We start from the raw sequence: 26,108 nt of genomic DNA, 5'->3' as shown, positions 1-26,108 counted from the left end.
GGATTGAACCCATGTCCCCCTTCATTGGCTGGCTTCCCAGGTGGCGCTAGTGGAAAGAACCCGGTTGCTAATGCAGGAGACATAATGAGACATCAGTTCAATCCCTGGGTTGGAAAGATCCCCTGGACGAGAGCATGGCAACCCACTCCAGTATTCTTGCCTGGAGAATCTCATGGATAGAGGAGCCTGGTGGACTACAGTCCATGGGGTCGCAAGGAGTCAGACACGACTGAAGTGACCTAGCAGCACCGCTTTCATTGTCAGGCAGATTCTTAACCACTGGGAACACCAGAGAAGTCCCTTACAAAAAATGTTCCTGTTGCTGATATACCAAGCAGAAAAAATGAAGTTTATTCTATTTTTGTGTGTTGTTATAAAGGCTTCATTGAACATCGTTTTACATTTATTTTTGTATATTTGGTCAATTGTTTACTCAGGATAAATTTATGTAGGCAGATATTTACGGTCAAAATGTAGGCACATTTAAAATTTGATACTGCTACTGCTAAGTCACTTCAGTCGTGTCTGACTCTGTGTGACCCCATAGACAGCAGCCCACCAGGCTCCCCGGTCCCTGGGATTCTCCAAGCAAGAACACTGGAGTGGGTTGCCATTTCCTTCTCCAATGTATGAAAGTGAAAAGTGAAAGTGAAGTCGCTCATTCGTGTCCAACTCTTGGCGACCCCATGGACTGCAGCCTACCAGGCTCCTCCGTCCGTGGGATTTTCCAGGCAAGAGTACTGGAGTGGGGTGCCATTGTCTTCTCCCTAAAATTTCTTCTCCCTAAAATTTGATAAATATTGCCAAATAGCCCTCTAAAACCTTAGTTCAGATTTATACTCCCATCAACATCCTTGTTTGCTAGATTCTCATCATCATTTATTATTTGGATTTTAATCATATTCATGTCTTTATTTGGTATTTTCTTATTACTGATGAACTTTAACTTATTTTCACGTTTAACATCAGTATTTCTTAAAAAATTTTTTTCTGCTTATATATTCTACCCATTTTTCTGTTGAAGTGTTTGTCTTATTGATTTGCAAAATTGGTTACTAAGAATATTAGGAATATTATTAAGTATGTGTTACCAGCATTTTTGCAGTTTATAATTTACTCAACATGATGATGTCTTGTCGTAGTACTGTTTTCTCAATTTTTCATTATAGTTTTAATATACTGTATTACATATTTTACATTTAATAATATGCATAGTACATAATATTATGGACAAAATAATTTGTTTTCAAATAGTTATCTTGGTGATATTTTTTAACTAATACACTTTTTTCCCTACTTACTTTGGATAACACCTTTATCTTATACTAAATTTCCATATGGTAAGTGTGTCTATTTCTAGATTCCTTGTTCTATTGATCTAGGCATCCAGACCAACATATTCACTTTTTAAATTTATTGTAGCCTTAAATGAAGTTTAATATTTTATAGGATGAGCTTCCCTGTATTCTTTTATTTCTAAAAATTGTTTTGACTATTTTTACACTTTTATTCTTTTACATGCACTTTTGTGTGCTTTTATTTAAGTTTTTACTGGTATGTAACATGCATTCTAAAAACAAACTTTATACCTTTTTTAAAATTATAAAAACAAACAAAAAGGTAATTCAAGGAAAAGTCTCTAACCCTTCCTTCATATACCCCAGTGCCATTCCACAGAGGTAATCACTTTTTCAAAATTATAAATCTGTTGAGAAAATGCTTTTAAAAAATCATCATCTTTTGATTAGATGAACATTAGAGTCATTCAGTTAAGTTATGGTAGATAAGACACTTTGGGATTTAATTTGGATATAGTGAATTAATGTAAGGAGAATTGACTTTACAGCCTCATCTTTACCTGTCCAGGAATGCTTTGTTTTATGGATTTTTAAAGTCTTTTGTTATGTCTTTCAATAAAATTTAAAAACTACATGTCTTACCTGTTTCTTTTGATGTATATTCTTAGGCTAAAAAATGTACATGTATATATGTATAAACATAGTAAACTCCAGGGATAGATAAATCATCTTTTTTGTAAGATCATTATCATACAGGGAGAGAGATGGTGCTTTTGTGTACAAATACTATTATAAACCAGAGGCTTTTTACCATTATACTTTTATGGTGATTATTATTTATAAGGTGACTGATTTTCGCATATTTATCTTTCATATTTTAAAATGCTATTACAGTACTTTAAAATACTGTTATATAGCTGGGAATAATTTCTTCCCAGTAGAAGGACTGTATTACTCATTATCCCTGCCTATGAGCAGGACTGGAGTGTTGAGAAACTAAATGAAACAAAGAGCTGTGGCTTAAAAAGAAATAATTTTTAATTCTTATGCCTTGTTTAGATCAGGGTGTTTCCTTTCTTTTAGACCTCATTTGTCCTCCTGCCCAGGAGATAATATTGATTGACTGAATGAATGAATATATAAATAGATCAAGAGATGAGTAGAAAATGATTATAAACACACAGATATCAATATAAAGGAAAGATTATGAGAAATGTTTCATGTTCATTTTATTTGTGATCTAATTGTTCCTTAAAGTTTTAATAATTAGAACATAAGGATGCATACATGTATGCTGACAAGAAAAGTCAGAGTAGTTTTGATCTATAAAGCTTATATGGACAAGAACATAATATTATTACTTTTTTATTTTATTTGTTTCACAAATAAGAGTTTCTTTGAAAATGTGGTGTTGTACTGACAGTAAAAATCATAGAGAACTCACTTGATCAAGGGAATATAATCACAGAAAAAAAAGGTAAGGAGATACTCATCTGTTTCCTTTGAGATTCCTCTTTCAGATCTGCAGGGAGACTTGAGAATCTTTAGGGAATATCTTACTTACTAATGTAACCAAAAGTTCTGAAGTCGTTCTCTGGCATTAAGTGGATCCAGATCAAATAACTCTAAGCCCATGCATTTCAATGTGTGGATTCCAGCATACTCACCTATAATTCTTAGGAGTCCCAGGCTGAACTTGTGCCCCCATCTATGTCTCCATAATATGATTACTTTGAACAGTAAATCAGCTTTTAATTTCTTTTTTTAAGCTTTATTGAACTGTAGTTGATTTACAATGCTGTGTTAGTTTCAGGTGTACAGCAAAGTGAATCAGTTACACGTTTTATGTATAGTATTGTGTTTATGTCAGTCCCAATCTCCCAATTTATCCCTCCCCCACCCTTATCCCCTAGTAACCGTAAGTTTGTTTTCTATATCCATGGCTCTTACTTCTGTTTTGTGAATAAGTTCATTTGTACCCTTTTTTTCTTTTTAAGATTCCGCATATAAGTGTTATATTTGCCTTTGTGTCTGACTTCACTCAGTATGAAAATCTCTTGGTCCATCCATGTTGCTGCAAATGGCATTATTTTGTTCTTTTTAATGGCCGAGTAATATTCCATTGTATACATGTACCACATCTTTATCCATTCCTCTATTGTTGGACTTTTAGGTTGCTTTCTTTTCTTTCTTTTTAACTACTTTTTCTCTAGTCACTAAGTGAAATCTGAATTAGGCTGTAGACTCCCCCTGCTGGGTAAGAATGGTGAAAAGAGCAGAAAACCTAATTTTGGATTTAAACAATCAAAGGTCCCACTAGGCATTGTTGAAGTGCCCTAATTGGTGTATTTAAATCCTTTGTCTGTGTTCTCCACAGGGCTTCCCTGGTGGCTCAGATGGTAAAGAATCTGCCTGCAATGCAGGAGACCCGGGTTTGATCCCTGGGTCAGGAAGATCCCCTGGAGAAGGGAATGGCAACCCACTCCAGTATTTTTGCTGAGAGAATTCTATGGACAGAGGAGCCTGGCAGGCTGCAGTCCATAGGGTCACAAAGAGTCAGACACGACTGAGTGACTAACACATACATGTGTTCTCCACAGGGAGCTTTTCCAGCTCGTTTGAAGAAAGTGCTGATTGTGGGAGCACCCATATGGTTCCGAGTGCCCTATTCCATCATCAGCCTCCTTCTGAAGGATAAAGTTCGGGAGAGGGTAAGGCAAGCTAACTTTCTTATTTGGAGGTGGGATAGGTACAGTTCCATCTCTGCTGTTGAAACTTGCCAATTAATTCTCTGCCTTCAAAAGCCTTCCTGACTTGTCTCTCTTCCTGCTTCTCTTAGTGTGTTCACTTACATTTTTTGCTTTATTCTTTACTCAGCTCAGTACAAGCTGCCTTTTTGACTGTACTACAAGTTCCTTGAAGTTTGGACCTGGAAATAATTTGGGCACTTCCCTTCTATATAGTACCTTGCATGCAGCTAATATTGAAGAAATGTGTCCCATGAGTAACTTAGAGATAGCTACCACTTCCTGAATTTAGATTTGTACAGCTTCTAATATAATTACATCAGTTGAGCTGGTATTTGATTTTGTTCAACTGGAAGTATCACTCAGTCCCTTTGACCACCAGGGTGGTAAAGGAGAATCTCAGACTCTTTTTTACTCCTGGCATTTTCTCTTAAAACAGCTTGTTGCTTCCTAACTTCAAAAGTGTTGTCTAACATCATCTTAATTCTATTATCATTCCCCGAATATTCCATGACACAAAGATTATGGTTTTAGTCATTCACTCATTCATTTCTCACCCTTAAAAGAAAGGGTATAGGAAACATTGATATACTAGAATAAGATAATAATGTAAAATATTATCAGAGGATTTTTTAAAATATGAGATTATATGAATACTAACAGTACAGATCTTTGTTGCTGAGGCAACTTCGTTTGGAGGGAAAAAATTAAAGACACTTGGTTTTGTAGAAGGTTAGGGACTTGGTGACCCCAGAGTAGGAGAGGTACTCTCCCAGGTGACTCTTTGAGAGGACTCCTTGGGTGAGTTCTTAACACTTGCATTTTATACAGGTGTACATGCATGTATAAGCTCAAAATATATTGAGCACCTTTACAGTCCAGGTTCTGAGCCTTGGGAATTAAAACTTGAGTGCCGTAGCCCTTACTCCTGTGGAGCTCATGGTTGTGAAAGGGAACAAGACATGTTCAGAGGACTGTGGCTCAACGGGAACACAGAGGAGAATATTGCCTCAGACAGTCAGGGAAGGCTTCACAAGAGTTGAGCCATAAGCTGGTCCTTGAAGAGGCCATAGAGAAAAAGACGGCATTCCAGGAAGAAGCAGCAGCAAGCAAAGCAAACATCCCATTCCACACAGATTTCAAAAGGAACCAGCTAGGCTAATTTGGTCCAATATGGCTGTGTCCACTATGGCAGCAAAGAGAGGAATTGAGTATTATAGTTACTTCTCTAGCATTTTTCCTGGGCTTCCCTGCCTCTGGGTGGCTGGTCTTGTTTTGCTTTCATTTAGAAATCTATTTTTGAGAACATTCATAGCAAGCTATGAGTAAAGGACAAGCTAACAGACTTAGAATTGGTTACCTTAGTATGGGGTTGACAAAAACAACCACTTTCTATGCATTCTTAGTAGTCCAAAAGGCCAGGACCCACGTGAGATGGAACTGGAAAGCCTCGTATATAGTATAAAGCCTTGGTTCTCTATACCTACCTTTATGTTTATAACAGGGCCCCTAATTCCAGGAATGAATTTGATATACATTGTGGAAAATCAAACCTTTCCTGGGAAATTCCTAGGATTTCAATGTTAAACAGATGAATTGCATTTACGTCTTTTCTAGTTTACCACGTTTTAAGCCAATCTCATCTCATTCTCTGAAGTACTTTGGTTCTTTACCTTCACTGTCTTTATACCCCTCCCTCCCCACAGACTCATGCAGTTCTCTCTTACTTTCCAGATTCAGATATTGAAGACGTCTGAGGTCACCCAGCACCTGCCCAGAGAGTGCCTCCCGGAAAACCTGGGTGGATATGTCAAAATTGACCTCGCCACTTGGAATTTCCAGTTTTTATCCCAGATGAATGGCCACCCAGATCCCTTCGATGAGATCATCCTATTCTCCCTCCCTCCAGCCTTAGACTGGGACTCAGTGCATGTCCCAGACCCCCAAGCCATGACCATCCAGGAGTTGATGGACTATGTTAGCACCAGGCAGAAGCGGGGGATATACGAGGAGTATGAAGACATCCGTCGTGAGAACCCAGTTGGTACTTTCCACTGTTCCATGTAAGTAGGGAAGGTTTGGGCCAGCAATCAGTTTCCAAGATGCTTGTGACACGTGTTGGTACACCTTCCACACCTCACATCCTTAAGAGAGGCTCTTCCTTAGGTTAAGGAGCACCACTTTCACTTAGATCATGGTTTCTCTCATCCAGAAAGAGGCACCAGTTGGCGCTTGTTGCCAGTAGCATACGCTGTGAAGTTTCTGAAGGTCTTTGGTAACAATAGAGAAACTGTGCACTAAAGGATGCATTTTTTGATGTGTTCCTGATATGCAAGTGCTTTTAGGGGGGAAAAAAAAAAAAGTAGAGGCCCAAAAGGTAGACTGTTGATTCTTGTTCTAAGTGTGATCTCTGGTCCTTGCTTTTGGGCAGCTTCTGCCTAGAGCGTTTATAGTGTTACATTGCTTTCTGAGGAGGAGTACTGGTCCATTTTAAATAACCCACAGTCAGTAAGAGAGAAGAGTTGCCTCTTAGGAATTTAGCCTGTGGGATTTTCCTTCTACCTAAATTCTATAGCTGGTTTGTAACTACTTGATAACTGTTGTTGGCAGTAGAGCACTGATCATTTCTCTTGCTGCTGCTGTCATTTATCTTAACATGTTTTCATTGGCTGCAGCAAAAACGTCTTTTCCTCTAAGTTTTGAGATCTGTTTGTTGAAAATTAAGGAAGCTGTCTCCAGTGGGTCTCAGGCTCAAGTTCTAGCTTAGCCAAAAATATCCTCTGTGAGTTACCCAAGTTATTTCCCTACTTTATACCTCAGTTTTCCTGTTTGTAATATTTTATGTTAGACTCGCTGATATCCACTGATTATTTTATAGCTTAAATGTTTTAGGAATCTGTGAGTACCTCTCTCCCCTTGTAATTCCTCTCCAGCTTAGTCAGTGTGCTGTAAAAAAGGTATGCAAAGAGTGAGGAAAGAAAGAGAAGGAAAAAGAGTGAGAAAAATAACAAGTTAGGAAACAGATAAGGAAGGTAAGAGAGAAGAAGCAATTGAGAAAAAAAATCAATAAAACAAGAATCCAAAGAAAAATAAGGGAAAAAAAGAGAGAGAGAAAGCAGAGCATGTATCATGTGGGGAGAGTGTTCTTCCCTACCAGTTCTAGACCCTTATGTGTGTCCAGTCCTTTTCCCAACCAGAGCAGAGGGTGCACCCTTGTTCTGGGAATTCCTGACCTTGCTCTGGTGCCTCTGCTGAGGGGTCCTTAAGATGTCATTTCTACCATGGTTCCCCTTCACCACATTAAAAAAGTATGTTTGGATTATCCTCTTTGCATCATCCAAGTCAGCTATCATGTTATAATCAGAGAATATATCCCAATCTTATGGAAGGATTTCCAATCTTGCCTCTTTATTTATTGAATGAATGAAAACATCCTACTTCAGGAACTAGAAACCAGAATCCTCAGCATCTTCAGGCCTGTGTCTTACACCCAGTTCCAGTAGAACTACTTACACAGAACAAACTGTTTTCCTTGGAATTCTAGTTTAAGAAGTAGGTATCAGAGTATTCACTGCGGTCCAGGATGCCCATGGACTGTGAGACTTTACCTTTTTTTCCCTCTATATCATTCTTTCAAAGGATTTTTTTAATAAATAAAAATTTAATTTTTATTATGAGAAAATTGTAGATTCAAAGATTATGTATACCCTTTCCACAGCTATCCCATGGTAACATCTTCCAGAAGCTTTGTATAGTATCACAACTGGGATATTGATAAGTAAGTAAGTAAAAGTTGCTCAGTCATGTCTGACTCTTTGCGACCCCATGGAATTCTGCAGGACAGAATACTGGTGGGTAGCTGTCCCCTTCTCCAGGAGATCTTCCCAACCCAGGGATCAAACCCAGGTCTCCCACATTGCAGGTCCACCAATCTTACTCAGATTTCCCCAGTTTTTGTTTGTGTGTTTATGTATTTAGTTCTTTGCAATTTTTATCACTCAGGTAGGTTTGTGTATACAAAACCACAGTCAAGATACAGAATTCCATAACCACATAACTCTCCATTCTATCCCTCCTCATCCCTAACCCCTGTAACTACTAATCAATTTTCCATTACTATAATTTTGTCATTTCAAAAATGTTATTATTATATAGATGGAATCATACTGTATATAGACTTTTGGGATTGCCTTTTTTCACTCAGTATAATTCTCTGGAGTTTCACCCAAGTTGTCATTTGTATCAAGTTTGTTCCTTTTTATTGCTGAATAATATTCCATGATATGAATGAACCACAGTGTAAACTGTTAACCAATTAACCACCTACCTGTTGAAGGACATCTGGGTTGTTTCCAGTTTCTAGCTATTATGAGTAAAGCTGCTGTGAACATTCATGTCTAGGTTTTGTGTAAAAATAAGTTTCTGTTTCTCTGGGATATATGGCTAAGGGTGGAATTGCTAGGTTATATGTTAACTAAGTGTTTAGTTTTATGAAAAACTATCCAGCTGTTTCCCAGAGTGGCTATATTCTTCTGCATTCCCCCCAGCAATATATGAATGGGCTGTTTCTTTTTTTAGAATATGTATTATTTCTTTATCTGACTCTGCTGGGTCTCTGACCTTCACTGTGGCATATGGGATTCGTAGTTGCAGCATGTGGGCTTCAGCTCCCCGACCAGGGACCAAACCCGGGCTCCCTACACTGGGAGCACGGGGTCTTAGCCACTGGACTACCAGGGAAGTCCCAGAATGGTCCATTTTCTTTGCATCCTCACCAGTGTTCAGTGTTGTCACTTTTTTTTAAATTTTTTTTTTGGCTGTTCTGATAGGTATGTAATGATACTCCTAAGTTAAAATTAAAATTGTGGTCTTAATTTACATTTTTCTACTAGCTAATGTTGTTGAACATTTTTTCATGTACCTATTTGCCATCTGTATATCTTCTTTGTAAAAATGTCTTTTGCCCATTTTCTCTTTGGATTTTTTCTTTCAAACTCTTGATACTTGAGAGTTCTTTATGTTCTAGGTACTGGTTCTTTGTTGGATGCATAGTTTGAAAATATTTTCTTCCAGTCTGTAGCTTTTCTTTCTTTTTTTCTTTTCTGGTTCTCTTGTGAAGCAGAAATTTATTTTGATGAAGTTCTTTAATCATTTTTTCCTCTACGGATCATACTCTTGATGTCAAGCCTAAGAACACATTGCTTCGCCTTAGAATCCAAAGATTTTTCTACTTTTTTCCCTAAAATTTTTATAGTTTATGTTTTACATTTAATTTAAATCTCTGATCCATTTTGAATTAATTCTTTTTTGTAAAGTTTAGTTTGGTGTTCAGATTTTTTCTCTATAGGTATCTAATTGCTCTAGCACCGTTGGTCAGAAAGAGTATTCCTTTTTCTGTTGAATTGTTCTTGGAACTTTGTAAAATATTAGCTGGGTTTATTTGTGTGGGAAGATTGCTCGAAGAGTATAACGTGACTAACAACTATTTCTTAACCACCAAGAATTAATAACTGGTAGTATTTTGCTGTATTTGCTTCATCTTTTTATATAAAAGAAAGAATTAATTGTAAAGTTGAAATCCCTTCTAATCGTCACCATCACTTCTCACTCCTCAAAAACGGTCACTAGTATGAATGTGGTATGTTTCCTTCCAGATCATTATGTTTATACTCTTACATATACATTCATACACATAAATAATATAGAGAATTACTTTATGTGGGTGGTCTTTGTAAATTTTTTTTTTGCTTTTAATCAATATATATGCAGATGACTTTTTCAGAATCAAATAATACCAAAGAAAAAAAGTAATGAATGGCAAATAGCAGTCTCCCTCCTTACCCTCAGTTCCACTCCCGTTGTCATCCATTTTCAACTCTTGTAGTCGTTTCTTTATTTCAGTTTGTTTCATCTCTTTCAGGTCTCCAGGAAACCTAGAGAAGAACCGCTATGGGGATGTACCCTGCCTGGACCAAACTAGAGTGAAGCTGACGAAACGAAGCGGCCACACTCAGGTAGAAAGATAAATGTCTTTCAGAAGCACTAGGGGAAATGTAAGCCTCTTCCAAAGTAAAGCTTGCAAATACTGTAGTAGAAAGAACATGAACTCTAAGCCAGAGAGAGAAGGTTTGAGTTTTAGACTACATACTAGTCTGTTACCATATGAAAGTCCTTTTATGCCCATCTCACAGTACTAAGTGGAAATTAAATGGAATACTTTATGTATATGCTGATATCCCACAGTCTGGTATATTACGGTAGGTACTCAATAAATTATTTCTCCTTTTACTCTTGAGTTATAAAGTCATAGACATGTCATCTACCTTACTGGTGTGAGAGTATATATTGCATCAGTACCAGGGGACTCATTGTAAGTGACCTCTGATTTTTCCATTTAGAAGATCTGACAAAAATTTTAGACAAATAGTGTATACATGGGCTTTCCTGGTGGCTCAGATGGTAAAGAATCTGATTACAATGTGGGAGACCTGTGTTGGATCCCTGGGTTGGGAAGATCCCCTGGAGGAGGACATGGCAACCCACTTCAGTATTGTTGCCTGGAGAATCCCTATGGACAGAGGAGCCGGTGGGCTACAGTTCATGGGGTCGCAAAGAGTTGGACATGACTGAGCGACTAAGCACAAAAGAGATGAATTGGTCAAATGCCTATATTATTTAGTATTGATTTAATCATATCTGTACATATTACAAATCACATATATTTAGTAGGGATATTTAGTGGAAATGTTATTCAGACTCTTCACATACATCTTTAACATCCGTTTCTTTTTGTCCTTATTTGAGCTACTTTTTGAGTCAGTCTAACACAGTTATCCAGAATACATCTTTTTATTTCCTTTTTTAAGTATATTGTCACTGGAAAACTTATCCTAAATCAGAAAAAATCTATACCATTAGCATGTTTTTTTCTTTTCTTTCATCCTGTATCTCATGCATCCTCTATAGCATAATCATTTACTTACTTCTTTTTAAAGTCCTCTTTCGTATGACTTGATTACAGTGACATCCAAAACTTAGAATTTTGAGGTCAGCAATTAAATAGGTGTTATATTTCTTCTTTTTTCCTTCTGATACAACAGTTTTGTCTGGTGACCTTTATACACATCAAAAAACAGCATGGATTGAGGTTCCCATTCACAGCAAAGGAGTTTAGTGCTCCTTTAACGTCACATGCAGTATATGGACTTGTTATATCCTTCCTCTTTTTTCTGGAGGATAATTCTTAGGAGAATCATTGCTCTATATTTGGGCATGTATGATACATGAGTCAGGTCCGTGGGATCATGGTTTTAATCTCTTTGACCCTACTGTTTCAATTCATAAACTGAATTCATAACCCTGTCTAGGATCCTTACAGAGGGTTTTCCTGCACTGGTATTAGCTGAGAGTCTGCCTGATTGAAGACAAATTCATCAATATTACTGAGTTTTGTCTTAGTTGAATTGAGGCTCTAGAGTCAGAGATATCTGAATGTATCTGTCTTGTTGACTGCTCTGTCTCCAAGACCTAGAACAGTGCCTGTCATGTATCAGACATTCAGTATATTATTTGTGAGTGAATGAGTGAACCCCAGTGTACCAGGAGACTATTCTAGTCATCGTGTAATTAATCTGAAGATCATCACTTGAGTTAATATTCCCTCTCCACACTACAAATATTGGTAGAGGCTTTTTTCCACAGTAAGTGGAGGATTCAAGTTTGTTAGTGAATTGTTTAGCAGATTTATATATACCTGGAATTATATTTCTATTGAACCTGGCCCATAACAGAATGTGTGTGCTCCTTTGGTTCTTCCTGCTGTTTCAGTTTGCCCCCATGTCTGTACTTTATCTCTGAGGTCATTTTCAGTTTTTAATATCTAATGATTCTTCTGAAATTGCTGGTTTTAATTCCCAGTGCTCTCAGAGACAAGGATGCTAAAAACTGGTATCCTTAGTTATAAAGAAATAAGTCTCCTTTAAAGAAGTGCCATTTCTTTTCAAAGCATGACGGTAACTCCAAGCGTGACAGCTTATATATTACTTATACAATGGTGTTGATTGACATGTACCAGATAAATCATTTGTACTTTTCTATGCCTTCTCATGTGGGCCCTTTAGGGTCCCATCTGAGTGTGCCAGGCAGAACAGAGGATGGGCTTTGGCTGACTGTGGGTGAGGCCTGGATTAAGAAGCCTGGTTGGGGTGAGTGAGACTTTTGGCTTGCTGGGTCCACTGCATATGTTCCATTAGCTTAGTGAAGGTGTCCAAATCAGGGTAGAGCACTAGTATTACTAGTATGAGATCACTACCAGTTGCTGTGGGAGAAGAAAAGAGCAGGAAACTCAACTAAATAATCAGTGGGAGGATAAGTTGGTAGACTGACTATCTAATGGACATCCATCCAAATAACATGGGTTTGACCGTGAGATGGAGATGTTTTCTTTTTGTGGTTGAGCCATGCAGCTTGCATGATCTTAGTTCCCTCATCAGGGATTGAACCCGGCTCACATCAGTGAAAGCCCTAGGTCCTAATCACTGGACCACCCAGGGAATTCCTCAGAGATGTTTTCTGAGGGTGGCTGTGGGGGTACGGACAGTTCAGACTGTCCTCCAGGTGTTGGAACCAGTGGCGAAAGGGTTGATGGGGAGTCTTTTTGATGTCTCTAGATTGGAATGGAGTATGAGTTTTCCCTAGTTTCCTGTTGAAACATCTTTACTTTTGCCCTGTAACCCTCCTGTCCTCTAATATCCATCCATCCTAGCTGCTAGGTGTTCTCAACTAGTTATATTGTGACTTGAGGCTGTAGCTGCATCTGTTTGGCTTTTTTATCAGCTTGGACTAAATAGTATTGACAGAGATCTTGTGAGGAGGTAGAATAAAAACAATAAAAATTTAAGCCTATTTAATTTCCCTGATGGCTAATGATATAAATAGAGGACACTGGGAAATGGGAGAAGGCCCACAGAAGAGAGTGCATCATGAGCTATTCATTGAGATTCTTCTGAAGTTGTGTGGCTTTTGCCTTGTGTTAATTTAGGCAGTAACAGAGCCTGGGTGTTTGGCCCATGCTGTTGATGGTCCTAGGTGTGAGGTATAATTTCTTCCTTCTCCAGTCACACTTCCTTTTGTGTGTCACCACGTGGACAGGATGTTCCTGCTCAGGTTGCTTGGCTTGCGTCTCTTCTGGGTTTGGTTCTGAGCTGCAGTGCTGTAGTCCTAAGGGACTTTTTTTTTTTTTTTTAAATAGCAGTTTTATTGAGATACACCATACGGTTCACTCTTTTTAAGTGTACAAGTCATTGGTTTTTAATATATTCTCAGAGTTGTGCAACTATCATCACAATCAACTTTAGAACATTTTCATCACCTAAAAAAGAAACTCACCTTGGTAGTCACTCCCCGTTTCTCCCAAGCACATCTACTATTTGTGTACTCTTTTTGCCTTTTGTGGACATCTCACATAGAGTCATACAATATATGACCCTTTATGTCTGGTTTCTCTCACTTAGCACGTTTTCAAGGTTCATTCATATTGTAGTATGTATCAGTATTTCTTTTTTATTGCTGAATAATATTCCATTGTGTGTGTGTATATATACACATTTTTAAAAATATTTATTTATTCATTTGTTTATTTTTGGTTGTGCTGGGTCCTTGTCGCTGTACTCAGGCTTTCTCTAGTTTCAGCAAGCAGGGGCTGCTCTCTAGTTGCAGTGTGCAGGCTTCTCATTGCAGTAGTTTCTCTTGTTGTGGAGCATGGGCTCAGTGGTTGTGGCAGATGGGCTTAGTTGTCCCATGGCATGTGGGAGCTTTCCAGACCAGGGATCAAATCCATGGTCCCCTACATTGGCAGGTGAGTTCTTAACCCCTGGACCACCAGGGAAATCCCTACACCACATTTTATTTATCCATTCCATTAGCTGATAAACAATTGAGTTGTTTCTATTTTTTGGCTACTATGAATGATGCTGCTATGAATATTTGTATATGAGTTTTTCTGTGTAGATCTATGTTTTCATTTCCCTAGGGATTAGAATTTCCAGGTCATATGGTAGCTCAGTATTTAACCTTTTGAGGAAATGTCAGACTGGTTTCTAAAGTGACTGCACCATTTTATATTACCACTAGTGATGTATGAGGATTCCAGTCTTCTCACATTTTTGCCAATATTTGTTATTATCTTTTACCTGTAGCCATTCTAGTGGGTGTGAAGTGTTATCTCATTGTGGATTTGATTTGCATTTCTCTGATGACTAATGATGTTGAGCAACTTTTCAGGTACACATTGTCCATTTGTATATTCTCTTAGAGAAATGGCTATTCTGATTCTTTGCCCATTTTAAAATTGAGTTGTCTTTTTACTGTTTATTTGTGAGAATTCTTTATATAGTTTAGCTACAAATCCTTTATTAAATGTGTGCATTCTGTGGGTTGTTTTTTCACTTTCTTGATGGTGTCCTTTGATGCACAAAAGTTTTCTATTTTACTGTAGTTCGATTTATCTGTTTTTGTCTTTTGTTGCTTGTGTTTTTGATGTCATATCTAAGGAGGCTTTACCTAACCCAAGGTCACAAACATTTATTACTATGTTTTCTTCTAAGGATTTTATAGTTTTAGCTCTTACATTAGGTGTGCAATCCATTTGGAGTTAGGTGGTGTTTTTTTTTGTTGTTGTTTTTTTGGCTGTGCTCTGTGACCTGCAGAACCTTAATTCCTTGACCAGGGACTGAACCAAGCCCACAGCAATGAAAGCTCAGAGTTCTAACCACTGGACTGCCAGGGAATTCCCTGGAGTTCGGTTTTTATGTATGATGTAAGAGGGTAGGCTTGATTTTTCTGCATGTGGATATCCAGTTGTTACAGTAACATTTGTGCAGGTGAGGTTTTGAATTGGTCCTTTCACTTCTTCACTGCCTGACAAGAAGAGAAAATCCATACCTTGAGTTTTATTTACCTAGTACATCATTTTTGTACCCAATTGGTATATTCCACACAACTGCAATGATATTTCCTTTTTATCATTAGACAGATTACATCAATGCCAGTTTCATGGATGGCTACAAGCAGAAGAATGCTTACATTGGTACACAAGGTAAGTTAGTCTGCCATTCACAAATTGATTTTGTATCATCTGCCTGTGATTGTTTGCACTAGAGGATAGCATAATTTTTAAAGGAAATGGTAACTTGAGGTGATGTTGCAGCCCTTAGATCTTGTGAAAGTGAAAGTCACTCAGTCGTGTCCGACTCTTTGCAACCCCATGGACTGTATAGTCCATGGAATTCTCTAGGCCAGAATACTGGAGTGGGTAGCCTTTCCCTTCTCTAGATCTTGGTCTTTCATAAAGCTTGAGGGTTCTTGAAGAAGGCAGATGAGAGATGTAGAGTTTCTTTATCAAATGTGCCTAGAAACTCACTGCATAGAGATAAACTAGAGATTTGAACACACAACATTACTACAAGTTTTTGGATTGAGTCTTAGTGTTGCAGACCCAGGGGGATGGACATCAGAATTGACTGGCTAGTGAGATTGTCTTTATGTCGAGTAGGACAGAAAGGAATGGCAGTGGACTTCCCAGAGATTGAATTCAGCCTGTGAATGGGTATTGCTGGCTTAAGAGACTTTTGCTGGTCTGTGTACCATTACAGAGTACACCAGCGGCCTCTAACGTGGATAGTCTTTGCTAAATCTGACAGTGAAGTATTGGGCTCTAGGAGGATTTCAGATGGAGTTTCTATTAATGCTCTTGTGGGCCCTAGTACTACTAATGACTTGTTCTCTGCCATCTCAAGAATACCTGGTTTCCTTCAAAGAGAGTGGTAAGAAATCATAACATAGGAGGATAAGAGAGGCCATCATATGTATTTAAGGGCCTTTGACCATTGTGGAGTATGGCCAGCAAGAGATCTGGCTGGTACCTCCTTAACCAAGTGATCACATTTAGTATCACCAATAATGGAGAAACAGATATATGCCTCCTATTCTGATACAGTGAGAACTATACAATGTAACCTTTGTTGTATGTTGCCAGTTTTTAAGTGAATCAATGGGATTGTGAGAAACAAACCTGAGAAATCCAGATTGTGGAACATGCTGGAGAACTGGCTTAGATTCTTTCAAGTTAATGCCATGGGGAAAAAGGGGGGGAGGGGAAGGATTAAAGGAGACTAAAGAGACATTGATAACTGAAGGCAATGTGTCATCCATAACTCAATTTGGAAAAATAATTTTTAAGGACAAAATATTGGCACAGTTGGAGACTATATATTAGATAGTATTATTGTATTAATGTGTAATTGCTGCAGTGTGATAATGATATTGTTCTATGGAGAATGTTCTTCTAAATACATGTTCAGGTATTTAGGAGTGAAATGTCATAATGTCTGAAACAAATTTTTAAATAATAAAAAAGAAAATATGTGTTGTGTATATATAGAGAAGGCTTTGTAAAATAATAGCTAAAAATGATAGCCTTCAAGCCAAAGTATGCATACATTGTGCTGTGGGTTTTTCTTTCTTTTTTTTTTTTTTTTACTTTCTGTAGGTTTCAAATTTTTCAAAATAGAAATTGAGGGAGAATAAAAAGGAAAAGGGCCTTTGGATTTTTGGTACGTTGTTAATTGGTCTGATGGTCACAGGCTTATTTTCCCTTAGGGGGGACTACTACCTCCAGAAAGCGTCCTTTAAGACCTAAGGAAGAAATAAGAGAACTATCAGGAAAGATTTCTGGCAGGTAAAGAATAGGATGTGATCTGCCTGAGAGTAAGGAGATGTCTTTGTTGAGGAGGATGTCTGTGGCATGGGTGGGCTTCTGGAGGGTAAAGATTGGCTCTAGGGGTCTCACAGTGCTCCTTTCTCTGGTTTAGATGACAAATGCACCTCCTAGAGTTGTTAGTTATGCAGGAATTGGATCGTTTAGGCTGGCTCTGAAGGCCCTGTCTGGGAGAGGAAACTCATCCAGAAGTATGAGAGAGATTTCTTGAGTTAAACACTGATCACTTAGAAGGCATCAGCACTGTTAGGACTGGAAAATAGGTTGGTTTGATATATCTGGTTAACCTCTTGGCTGTATTCCGTATTCTGATTTTTTTTCATAATAGTTCTACTGTTATTTATGAAAGTATCTATTTTAAATATATTAGATATATAATTGCCATCTAATTATTATAGAGACTCTGCAAGGAAGGTTTATAAATCCATGAACAAACTGAAGCTCAAAAAGGTTAAGTGACCTTGGATCACACAGCTAGTAAGTGGCAGAGCCAGGATTTGAGCACATGTCTGCATGATTCAAACAGACAAGCCAGGTTAGTGGACTGTTTCGCCCACGTCTGCGTAAACTGCTGACTTTGTTTCTTCAGAGACATCTGCTGGTACAGAATCTAATCTGGGGCGGCGTAACCTTCCCTTCTAAATCTCTCTCATGCTTCTGAGGAAATTATGGCCCTTCTCTGTCCAGCCTGAGTCTTGAGTGGTGTTGTCAGGTGCTCTGTGCGGCGACACCAGCTTTGCCAGTGGTTTGAATGTGGACGATAACGTCTGTGAGAGCTACTGTGATGCAGGACAGTGAGGTGCGAACAAGGCTAAGAGTCAGAGGTAGGGAAAGGCTGTTTTCATTATCTTCTTGACATGCATGCTATAGTAATGCCATGTCCATTGTGGAGAAGGAAGGTGAAAATCACTCATAACTCTGAGACTCAGAGAAAGTGCTGGCATTTTGCAGCATCTCCTTCTAAACCTCATTCTGTGCATACAAATAGATGTGGACATATAAAATACCTAACAAAACAGGCGTTCTCTATACATTACTTCTTTTTTCTTTTGATGGTTATCTTGTGAATACCTTTCCATAGCAAAAATACAGATGTTACAGTATCACCTTTATGGACTGCTAAAATTTAGGGTATGCCATAATTTAACTCTTATTAAACATTTAGCTTGTTTTCAAGACTTCACATGCTTCTGGCAGTGTCCCCTTCTGCACAGAGGGAATTCTAGTATCATAAAATGTTAGTGCTTCCTAATAGACTTTAGCAAAAATGGTAGTGAAATTAGCAGACTTCCAGGACCGAATCAACCCATGGCACTGCCCTGCTTCCCTGAAAGTAAAGGCAGAAAAGGCACTGGAAAAGTATAAGGAATTATTCTGAGCCATTACTCACTTGATTGAAAGGGAGTTATCGGCTGACAAGCATCTCCAAAGTTCCTGCTGAGTGCCCAGCCCTGTACAGGTTCTGACTCTAAAAGGGGAAGTGATGACACGGCCCTTGCCCTCAGCACCACGTTTGGCTGAGATATGATTGCTTCTCTCAAAGTAAAATGCCTGATGTGAGACCATGTACATCAAATGGTTAAGCTGTTTTGATCTAGCTGTGCCATCGAGAACTGAGAGGAGAGGGAGCCCTACAAAGAATGTGGTGTTAAAAGAAACATTTAGGGAAGAAGCAGTACTTGAATGGAGGAGGGCATGGCAACCCACTCCAGTATTCTTGCCTGGAGAATCCCATGGACAGAGGAGCCTGGCGGGCTACGGTCTGTAGGGTCACACAGAGTCAGACATGACTGAAGCAGCTTAGCTTACCTGCCTGCAGCATTTGAAAACGGGCGGCATGGTGATCATTTCGCAGTGTATAGGAATACCGAATCAGCATCTTGTGCACTGGGAGCTAACATAGTGTTGTAGGCCAGTTATACTTCAAAACAAACCAACTCATAGGAAAAGAGATCATATTTATGGTTACAGGGGCAGGGGTTGGGGGAGGGGGAAATTGGATGAAGACAGTCAGAAGGTACAAATTCAGTATAGGCTGAATAAGTACTGGGATGCAACGTGCAGTATGATAAATATAATTAATACTGTTGTGTGTTATACCTAAAAGTTAAAATAAAACCTGAGTTCTCATGATGAGGAAAAAAGTGTGTTTTTTTTTTCTTTTTAAATTTTGTATCTATATGAAATGATGATTGTTCACTAAACTTTCTATGGTAATCATGTCATGATATACTTAAGTCAAATCATTATGCTTCCTATACCTTAAACTTACACAGTGCTGCATGCTGACTATATCTCAAAAAAACTAGAAGGAGGGAGAAAAAAATGGGTAGAAAGTCAGTGGCAGTAGGGGTGAAACAGAGCATGAACAAAGGAATAAAGGCAGAAGTGAGCATGTGTGTCTATATTGTGATGAAGCAAAACTGGCAGAGATATCCAGAAAAGACTGGAAGAGAAATTCCTCTTGAGAAAAGTAAACCAAAATGATATTATAGGAACTTAGAAAAAAAAATGATGTAGTCCTTGTGACAGTGAATTTCGGTAGGAAGACAAAAAGATAAAAGTCAAAAAATTCCAAAGGCAAAAATAATCTAGGACTTGGTGGCTGCTTCTGGGAGATGAAAGAAATGAGTGAGTCAGAGTTGGACTTTCCAACTTTTTGAAACTGAATGATTTAAGAATGCAGTACTGTTAACAGAGTTGAGAAAGTATAGAGAGAAAGCTAACTTTGAAGGACACTGGATTGCAGACATCCAGGGTCTGAGGATATCGGATAATGGCACATGGACGGGGAATGGTTAGGTAGGCAGCTGGTGATTATAAGGCTTAGATGGGGTGGAAACAGCTGGAAACGTGTACACAGTTGACACTGTCAGGCTGGATGTGGTAGCTGAGGCCCTGACGATGAGGCTGGAAGAGGCTATGTAACAGTGCTTCTTAAATGGTAGCCTACCTACAGCTTTACCTGGGGATTGTGTTCAAATGCAGAGTGTGCATTTCTGACACTCTCCCGTTTGATGCTGGTGCTACTTGCCCAAGCCCCACCCTGAATAGCAGGGATGTAGTCAGAAAGGCAGGGAGCCAGCATATGTGCTTTGGAGTTAGTATCTGGGAAAAAACAGAAGAGCCTGAGGAGGAAAGAAGTGCTTGCCAGGGTTATGTTCCTTGTTTTGTTCTTCCATTGTAGGCCCTTTGGAGAATACCTACCGAGATTTCTGGCTAATGGTATGGGAGCAAAAAGTCTTGGTGATTGTCATGACCACCCGGTGAGTTCATCCCTTTCCTACCGATTGCCCTTCTTTTCTACCCACCCCCCAACCCCCAAGCATGGGTGATTATAGAGGGGAGTTTAGCTCTTAGAAACAGGGAGGGTTTCTAAGCCATGGCAAAGAGTTTGAGCTTTTCCTCAGCTGACCCAGTGCTAACACAGCCAGGGTATGGTGGAAATTGGTAGATCTAACTTGTTAGAGCTTTAATCCTTGGCTCTGGTGACCTTGTGTGAGGTACAGCCTATCCTTAGGTCCTGGCCTTAACTACTTACTAGAGGAAGCACTGGGAAACACATGGGGCAGGCCACTTTTAGCCTCCTTTCTACTTATAAAGGTCAGCTGTCTTCCTGGCTTTTGAATTACCAGTTCCCCATAGTTCTCCCTTTCCCTGCTACTTTGGACCAGTTTTCTTCTGGTTCATATTTGCATCTAGAGGAGAACTTACCAAAAGGAGATGTAAAATGTAATAGGTCTGCAGGAAGCTCTTGATGAAAGGAATAGTTTTGAAATGTTGTTGTACATATCTGCCAAAATTCAGGAACTACTATTTCATTAGTATCATTATCATTATTATTATTATAACCCAGTTTGGATGAGGAGAAAAAAATGCACAAGAATGTTTGCTTAGATCCCTTCCTCATGGCATTGTTACAAGCCACCTTTGATTTGGAGCGGAGGTAGTGGAGGAGGTGCCCCCTTGGGTACTGTGGAGCCACTGAAGAGTAGTGAGGGCGGACTTTAGGCCTTTACATAAACCTTCTGTTGGCATCCCTGGAACCATGTATGCCTTTCCCAGTCCTCTGTCAGCCAAGGCTCTCACTGGGGAACAGAATGAACAGTAACTGAGGTACAGGGCAGAGTTCAGTCTGGCCCACCATATTTTCTCTACTGTCTTTCTTTGTCCACCCAGTATTTATGCCAAGTATGTGTGGAGTACCAAGAGGTGTCAGGAAAGGGACCAAATGGATGTAACTGGTACTCAGTAAATGTTTGCTTAATGGGTACATACAGAAAATTAAGCTGTTGTCTACAAGGAAGGTTTTCTTTTTCTGCCAAGAAGCAAGGGGATAAATAGACAGAAGCAGTGCAAGAGATGACATTTCTGCCTAGGGGTACAGCAAGTTCACAGGCAAGCAAGGTTACTGCTGTGGAGAAGAAGGATGGAGGCTTATTTTTCTCTCTGTGTCTTCAGCTTTGAGGAGGGCGGCAGGAGAAAGTGTGGCCAATACTGGCCTTTAGAAAAAGACTCTCGGATCCGATTTGGCTTCCTCACGGTGACCAATCTAGGCGTGGAGAATATGACCCATTATAAGAAAACAACACTAGAAATTCACAACACAGAGGTAAATTTTATTTTCTCACTCTCTTGAAACTGGGGGAAAACGTTTACTATAAAGAAAATCTCCAAAGGGAATAGGCAGGATTCCAGAGAGCTTAGAAGTGGCTTCCATTCTTCTGGAAGCAGGATTAGGATATTCAGCTCAGAGCCAAACTAGCCATGTTGTCTCAACACATAGTGGCATTACTTAGGAATGAAACTTTTTATAACATAAGAAGTCTGGATCATTTAATAGAAGAATTCTGCCCTCTCCAAACAGTTAATCTTCCCTTTAGGTTTGCAGAGAAGCAATTGTGGAGAAAGTTGAGAGTGTTAGCAACCTTGATGGAGGGAACTCCAGAGGGCTGAGAATCTGGAAAAGCCAAAGGTAGTCAGGGGCACAGAGCAATGACCTCATTAACTTTTGCTTCTTTTTCCGTCCAAGGAACGGCAGAAGCGCCAGGTGACCCACTTTCAGTTCCTGAGCTGGCCAGATTATGGTGTCCCTTCCTCAGCAGCTTCCCTCATTGATTTCTTGAGAGCCGTCAGGAACCAGCAGAGGTTGGCTGTCAGCAGCATGGGAGCGCGCGCCAAAGGGCAATGCCCTGAGCCACCCATTGTGGTCCATTGCAGTGCGGGCATTGGCCGGACAGGTAACGCACTGGATGCAGCTCTTGGAGCATCCAAAGGTGCTAAGGGTGGGGGAGAAATAACAAAGCTCTTAGTTGCCAGAATGTGAGTCTTTGATCCATTGGTGGTGAATTGCCATGAAAAAAATTCCTCTTTAATGTCCTTTTAGTATCCCTAGTGCTAGGTGTACTGGCCAGAATGTACAGTTCATGAGCCAGGTCCTCTAGGGGTTGATGCTTAATACATCCCATCAACATGATTCCATCTTCTGATCCCATCACAGTCACCTGGGTGTCCCAGAGAGCTGATCTGGGCTGTTGCTCACTTCCCATCCCCCTGCCCGGGGAGGTCCCCACCCTGGGCCATGCTCCCCATTCCGGAACCAGTTAGCAGCTTTTGCCTTAAGGGGATGAAGATTGCAGGGGCTGTTGGCCTTCTAGCTCAGAGATTCCTTTGGGAGAAAGTCAGGAAGAATAGGTTTGTGTTAGGTCTCTGTAGAGAAGTTGTAGAGTCTGAAAATTGGGGCCCAGATGTGGAAGCAAGGCAGGTGGGGGAGTGCTGTCATTCTTTGTGTCTGGGATTGAAGTAGAAGCCCTGCTTCCCACCTACTCATCCTATTACCCTCAGAGATGCCCTGGGAGACAAGAGGCCTTCTCATTTCTCTGGCCTTCAGCACTCCCTGTGACTCCTCCTTGAGTCTTCTCAGGCCTAAGGCCAACTGGCCACCTGCCATGAGGTACCTTGCCGTTGACTTCATTCATCCAGTCCTGCCTGGGTTATTTGGTAGAGGGAGGAAAAGAGGAGAGGTAGATCAGCTGTGACCACTTCCTTCCTTCCTTCAGGTACCTTCTGCTCACTGGACATCTGCCTGGCACAGCTGGAGGAGCTTGGCACCCTTAATGTGTTCCAGACAGTGTCCCGCATGAGGACCCAGAGGGCCTTCAGCATCCAGACCCCTGAGCAGTACTATTTCTGCTACAAGGCAATCCTGGAGTTTGCAGAGAGGGAGGGCATGGTGCCCCCCAGCCACAACCTCCTGGCCATGGAGGGTCAGTAACTGTCCCACGAGCCTCCTGTCTGTTGGCCAGCCTTCCTTAAACTACCCTGGACACCGCTGAGCCTATAGGTTGCCATCAGTTACGCTGAAGCCATGGACCAACCTCTTTCTTGTGTCTCCCGGCGCACGCGTGCACGCAAGGCAGCCTTTCCCTTTGGCTAGATAGATGTGGTGAAATTGCCACTGGAAAGGGCCAGCAGCAATTTGTTCTTAATTCCTAGCACCTGCTATCGAACTGTGCCTTATTAAAACCAAATTGTGGCTATCGATATTTGCCAGGGGCCCCGAGGTAAGTGGGGAAGGAACCTCCCTCCCCTCTTTCCCAATGCCATTCTCCTTCTCAAGATCTCTTTCCATTCCTTCCCTTTGCTAGGATTTGATGGGGAGGTTTGGTGAGCATCCACCTCCTTCCCAGAGAGCTTGACCAAGTTACATATTCTAGAGAACGTCCCCCGAGTGCCAAGCACGTTTATACCTAGGGCGTGTATTCCAGTCTTTTCTGTCATTCTGTGTGTGTGCGTGTGTGTGTATGTGCACTTAATGTGTATGAGTCCATATGTACGTGTGTATATAATATATATTGTATGTGATAATATGGTCGTATTCTATAAATACATATACACAGAGATACTCCTTTGTAGAAGTTCCTGGGGCTTCTTGTTGCAGTTCAGGACTCCTTGCTTCTTGGTTCTACTGTTTATCCTGGACTAGCTGGGGTTGGGGGATCATGTCTCCTGTTGTCAGACCACAGAGTGGTGGAAGAGGAGGACACACACATCCACTCTCCGTGCTCCTGCCACAGGCCCTCATCCTTACATAATGACTTCTATCTCTCCAGGATGCTGCCTGTTGGAACCAGGAATACTGGTTTGTGGTGACACTGGTTTAATTCAGCATGGATTGCCCTTATCTAATGAGTTTTCTCTGTTTACTTTTGCCAATTTTGGGAGTAGACCTCCACTGTGATTCCAGACCGTCTGTCCCCTTTCCCTCTTCCTAAGGGATGGGGATCTGGGCAGAGATGAATTCACTGAGCAACGAGAGCCAAAAGCAATCGGTACGAAGTCTTAGAAGGAAAGAGAGGGAGCCCAGGTGTGAGAGAAAGGAAACTCCATATTCTGAGGCTCCCTCCCAGAAGGATTGAGCTGGGGCCCCTTTCTTGCTGGAAGGTTCTTTTTCTTGTGCAGCTTGGCCCTGTCTACTTAGATGCCCATCTCTTTCCTGCCTACTAGCTTGCCAGACCCTGGAGCTCAGGCTTGGTGGGTTCTGTGTCAATAAAAAACTTAACCCCTGTCTGGGTGAAACAGTCCCCTACACTCACTGTTTTCCCCCCTATTCACCCTACCTGTCTCTGTCTGCTCCCGGCCTACCAAGCCCAATATGCCAGGGATGGGGCCAAGAGTCCCCAGCATTCCACATTCCCAAGAAAACCCCAGGAGCCCCTAAAATTTTTCCCCCATCACAGATGAGGTTGGCAGCTGATCAGACCTCAATAATTTTATACTGTAATAAGCTCTTTGAATGTATATATTCTTATTTTTACAATCTTTTCATTTTGTATTTAACGTCAATGGACTGAGTCAGATTCAGAAAATAATTGTAATGTTCATATTCAGTATCTTACAGCGATACAGTTTTGTATTTACATATAAATATACCGACGTGATCAAATCCTTTTAGCTTCATCAATTTAGTAGCAGTCTGGGGCTGGGAAGGTGAGGAGGGGCTCCAAGAGCTTTCTGGGAGGGATGGGGAGGCAGGGAGCAACCCAAGACTTAGAGCCTTTCAGTTCTGAGAGCCGTCCACCTTGCCCAGGTCATGGCCCAGCTCTGGGCAGACAAGGGGAGCCAGCACCAGTTGACTGCTTGCCAAGTTCCAATCTCCATGCTAGGTGCTTCCCACCACCCCCCCACCCCACCCCATACTTCATTTAAACCTCACAACAGTCCAATGAAATATTATTCTCCCTCCCTTCTGTTTCTGTGTTGATGAAGAAGGTAAAGTACCAAGGGTTACAGAGACTGTTACAGTGAAGGTAAGGCTTATTAGCAGGTCCATCTCTAGAACTGGAGTTCCAGCTGGTTTGCTTACAAAGCCTTTGACCTCTTTACAGCATGTTTTGTCTTTGTAAATTAGTTTTAAAATGTTCTTTTCAAAGTATGGACAGTTCTTAGGTTCCAGCTAGTTGATTTTGAGCCCCATGATGTATGTAGAAGACTAGAAGGGTTTTTGACAGAGCTGGTGACTGATTCTCCCAGATGGGCCCTCCTGTTGTAGTTCCTCAAGTCTGCAGTATACCAGAGGGGTCATTCTCTCAGGGATACCCCATACATTTGGATATACTGGTACCTCTGTGGGAAGATCGTGAGTTATTTGCATCTCTCTCTTAGAGCAGGACCAGAAGCTGTGTCCATGTAGGACCACTCCCCATGCTGTGTAGTTACTTCCTGTCAGCCAGTGATACCTGCCCAGTTGGAACCATTCTGGCCTGGGGTGTTCTTAATAAAAGTGACAGCAGCAGGAATTTACTGATTAACCCTGTTCCAGGTACTTTTCAAAGTGCTTTCTAGGTATTATCTCATGCACCCTCAAACCAAACTTTTGAGGTTGGTATTGACAGAAGAGAAAAACCTAAGGCACAGGAAAATTAATCTGCCACAGCAAGAGCTCAGACCTTTAAGGTTCCATCTCCTGATCTTCCAACAAAATTTCCTTGAGTTTTTTTACCTTAATCAAGAGCTGAAGTATACAACAAAAATTATGCCAAAGCTTTCTTTGGATGCTGGCAAGCATAATAGGTAAAGAGAGACACGTGAAATCTGGGAAATCAATGGTTGGAGTTTGGTGAAATATGTAGGAAACAGAATTAATGATAAAAGATTTGGAGAAGGTAGCCTTGAACTGTCACTTCTTTGAAGAGACTGTAGCCCAATAGCTGTGTAAACTCAGAAGTTATGCTTGAGTTCCTCATTGCACATCTAAGGATTGGTGAGGTTATCACTTGCAAGAGCTCC

The 26,108-nt window shown here is 40.5% G+C and overlaps 1 protein-coding gene across 1 annotated transcript in view; it reads left to right on the top strand.

The window, feature by feature from the left end:
* Positions 1–24,767, top strand: part of PTPN9 (protein tyrosine phosphatase non-receptor type 9) — a 73,274-nt gene extending 48,507 nt beyond the window's left edge. Inside the window, exons 6-13 of the mRNA XM_040257279.1 lie at positions 3,899–4,009; positions 5,780–6,108; positions 9,966–10,059; positions 15,074–15,140; positions 20,008–20,086; positions 21,282–21,432; positions 21,853–22,060; positions 22,880–24,767. Coding sequence (XP_040113213.1) covers positions 3,899–4,009; positions 5,780–6,108; positions 9,966–10,059; positions 15,074–15,140; positions 20,008–20,086; positions 21,282–21,432; positions 21,853–22,060; positions 22,880–23,094 — 1,254 coding nt within the window. The 3' untranslated portion in view covers positions 23,095–24,767. The remainder of the gene's footprint in view (positions 1–3,898; positions 4,010–5,779; positions 6,109–9,965; positions 10,060–15,073; positions 15,141–20,007; positions 20,087–21,281; positions 21,433–21,852; positions 22,061–22,879) is intronic.
* The last annotated feature ends 1,341 nt before the right edge of the window (positions 24,768–26,108 follow it).

Source organism: Oryx dammah, unplaced genomic scaffold (genome assembly GCF_014754425.2).
Source record: "Oryx dammah isolate SB20612 unplaced genomic scaffold, SCBI_Odam_1.1 HiC_scaffold_16, whole genome shotgun sequence".
In the NCBI taxonomy this organism is placed as follows: Eukaryota; Metazoa; Chordata; class Mammalia; order Artiodactyla; family Bovidae; genus Oryx; species Oryx dammah.
The sequence above is the reverse complement of the archived record's forward strand: the minus strand, read 5'-3'. Positions and strand labels throughout refer to the sequence as shown.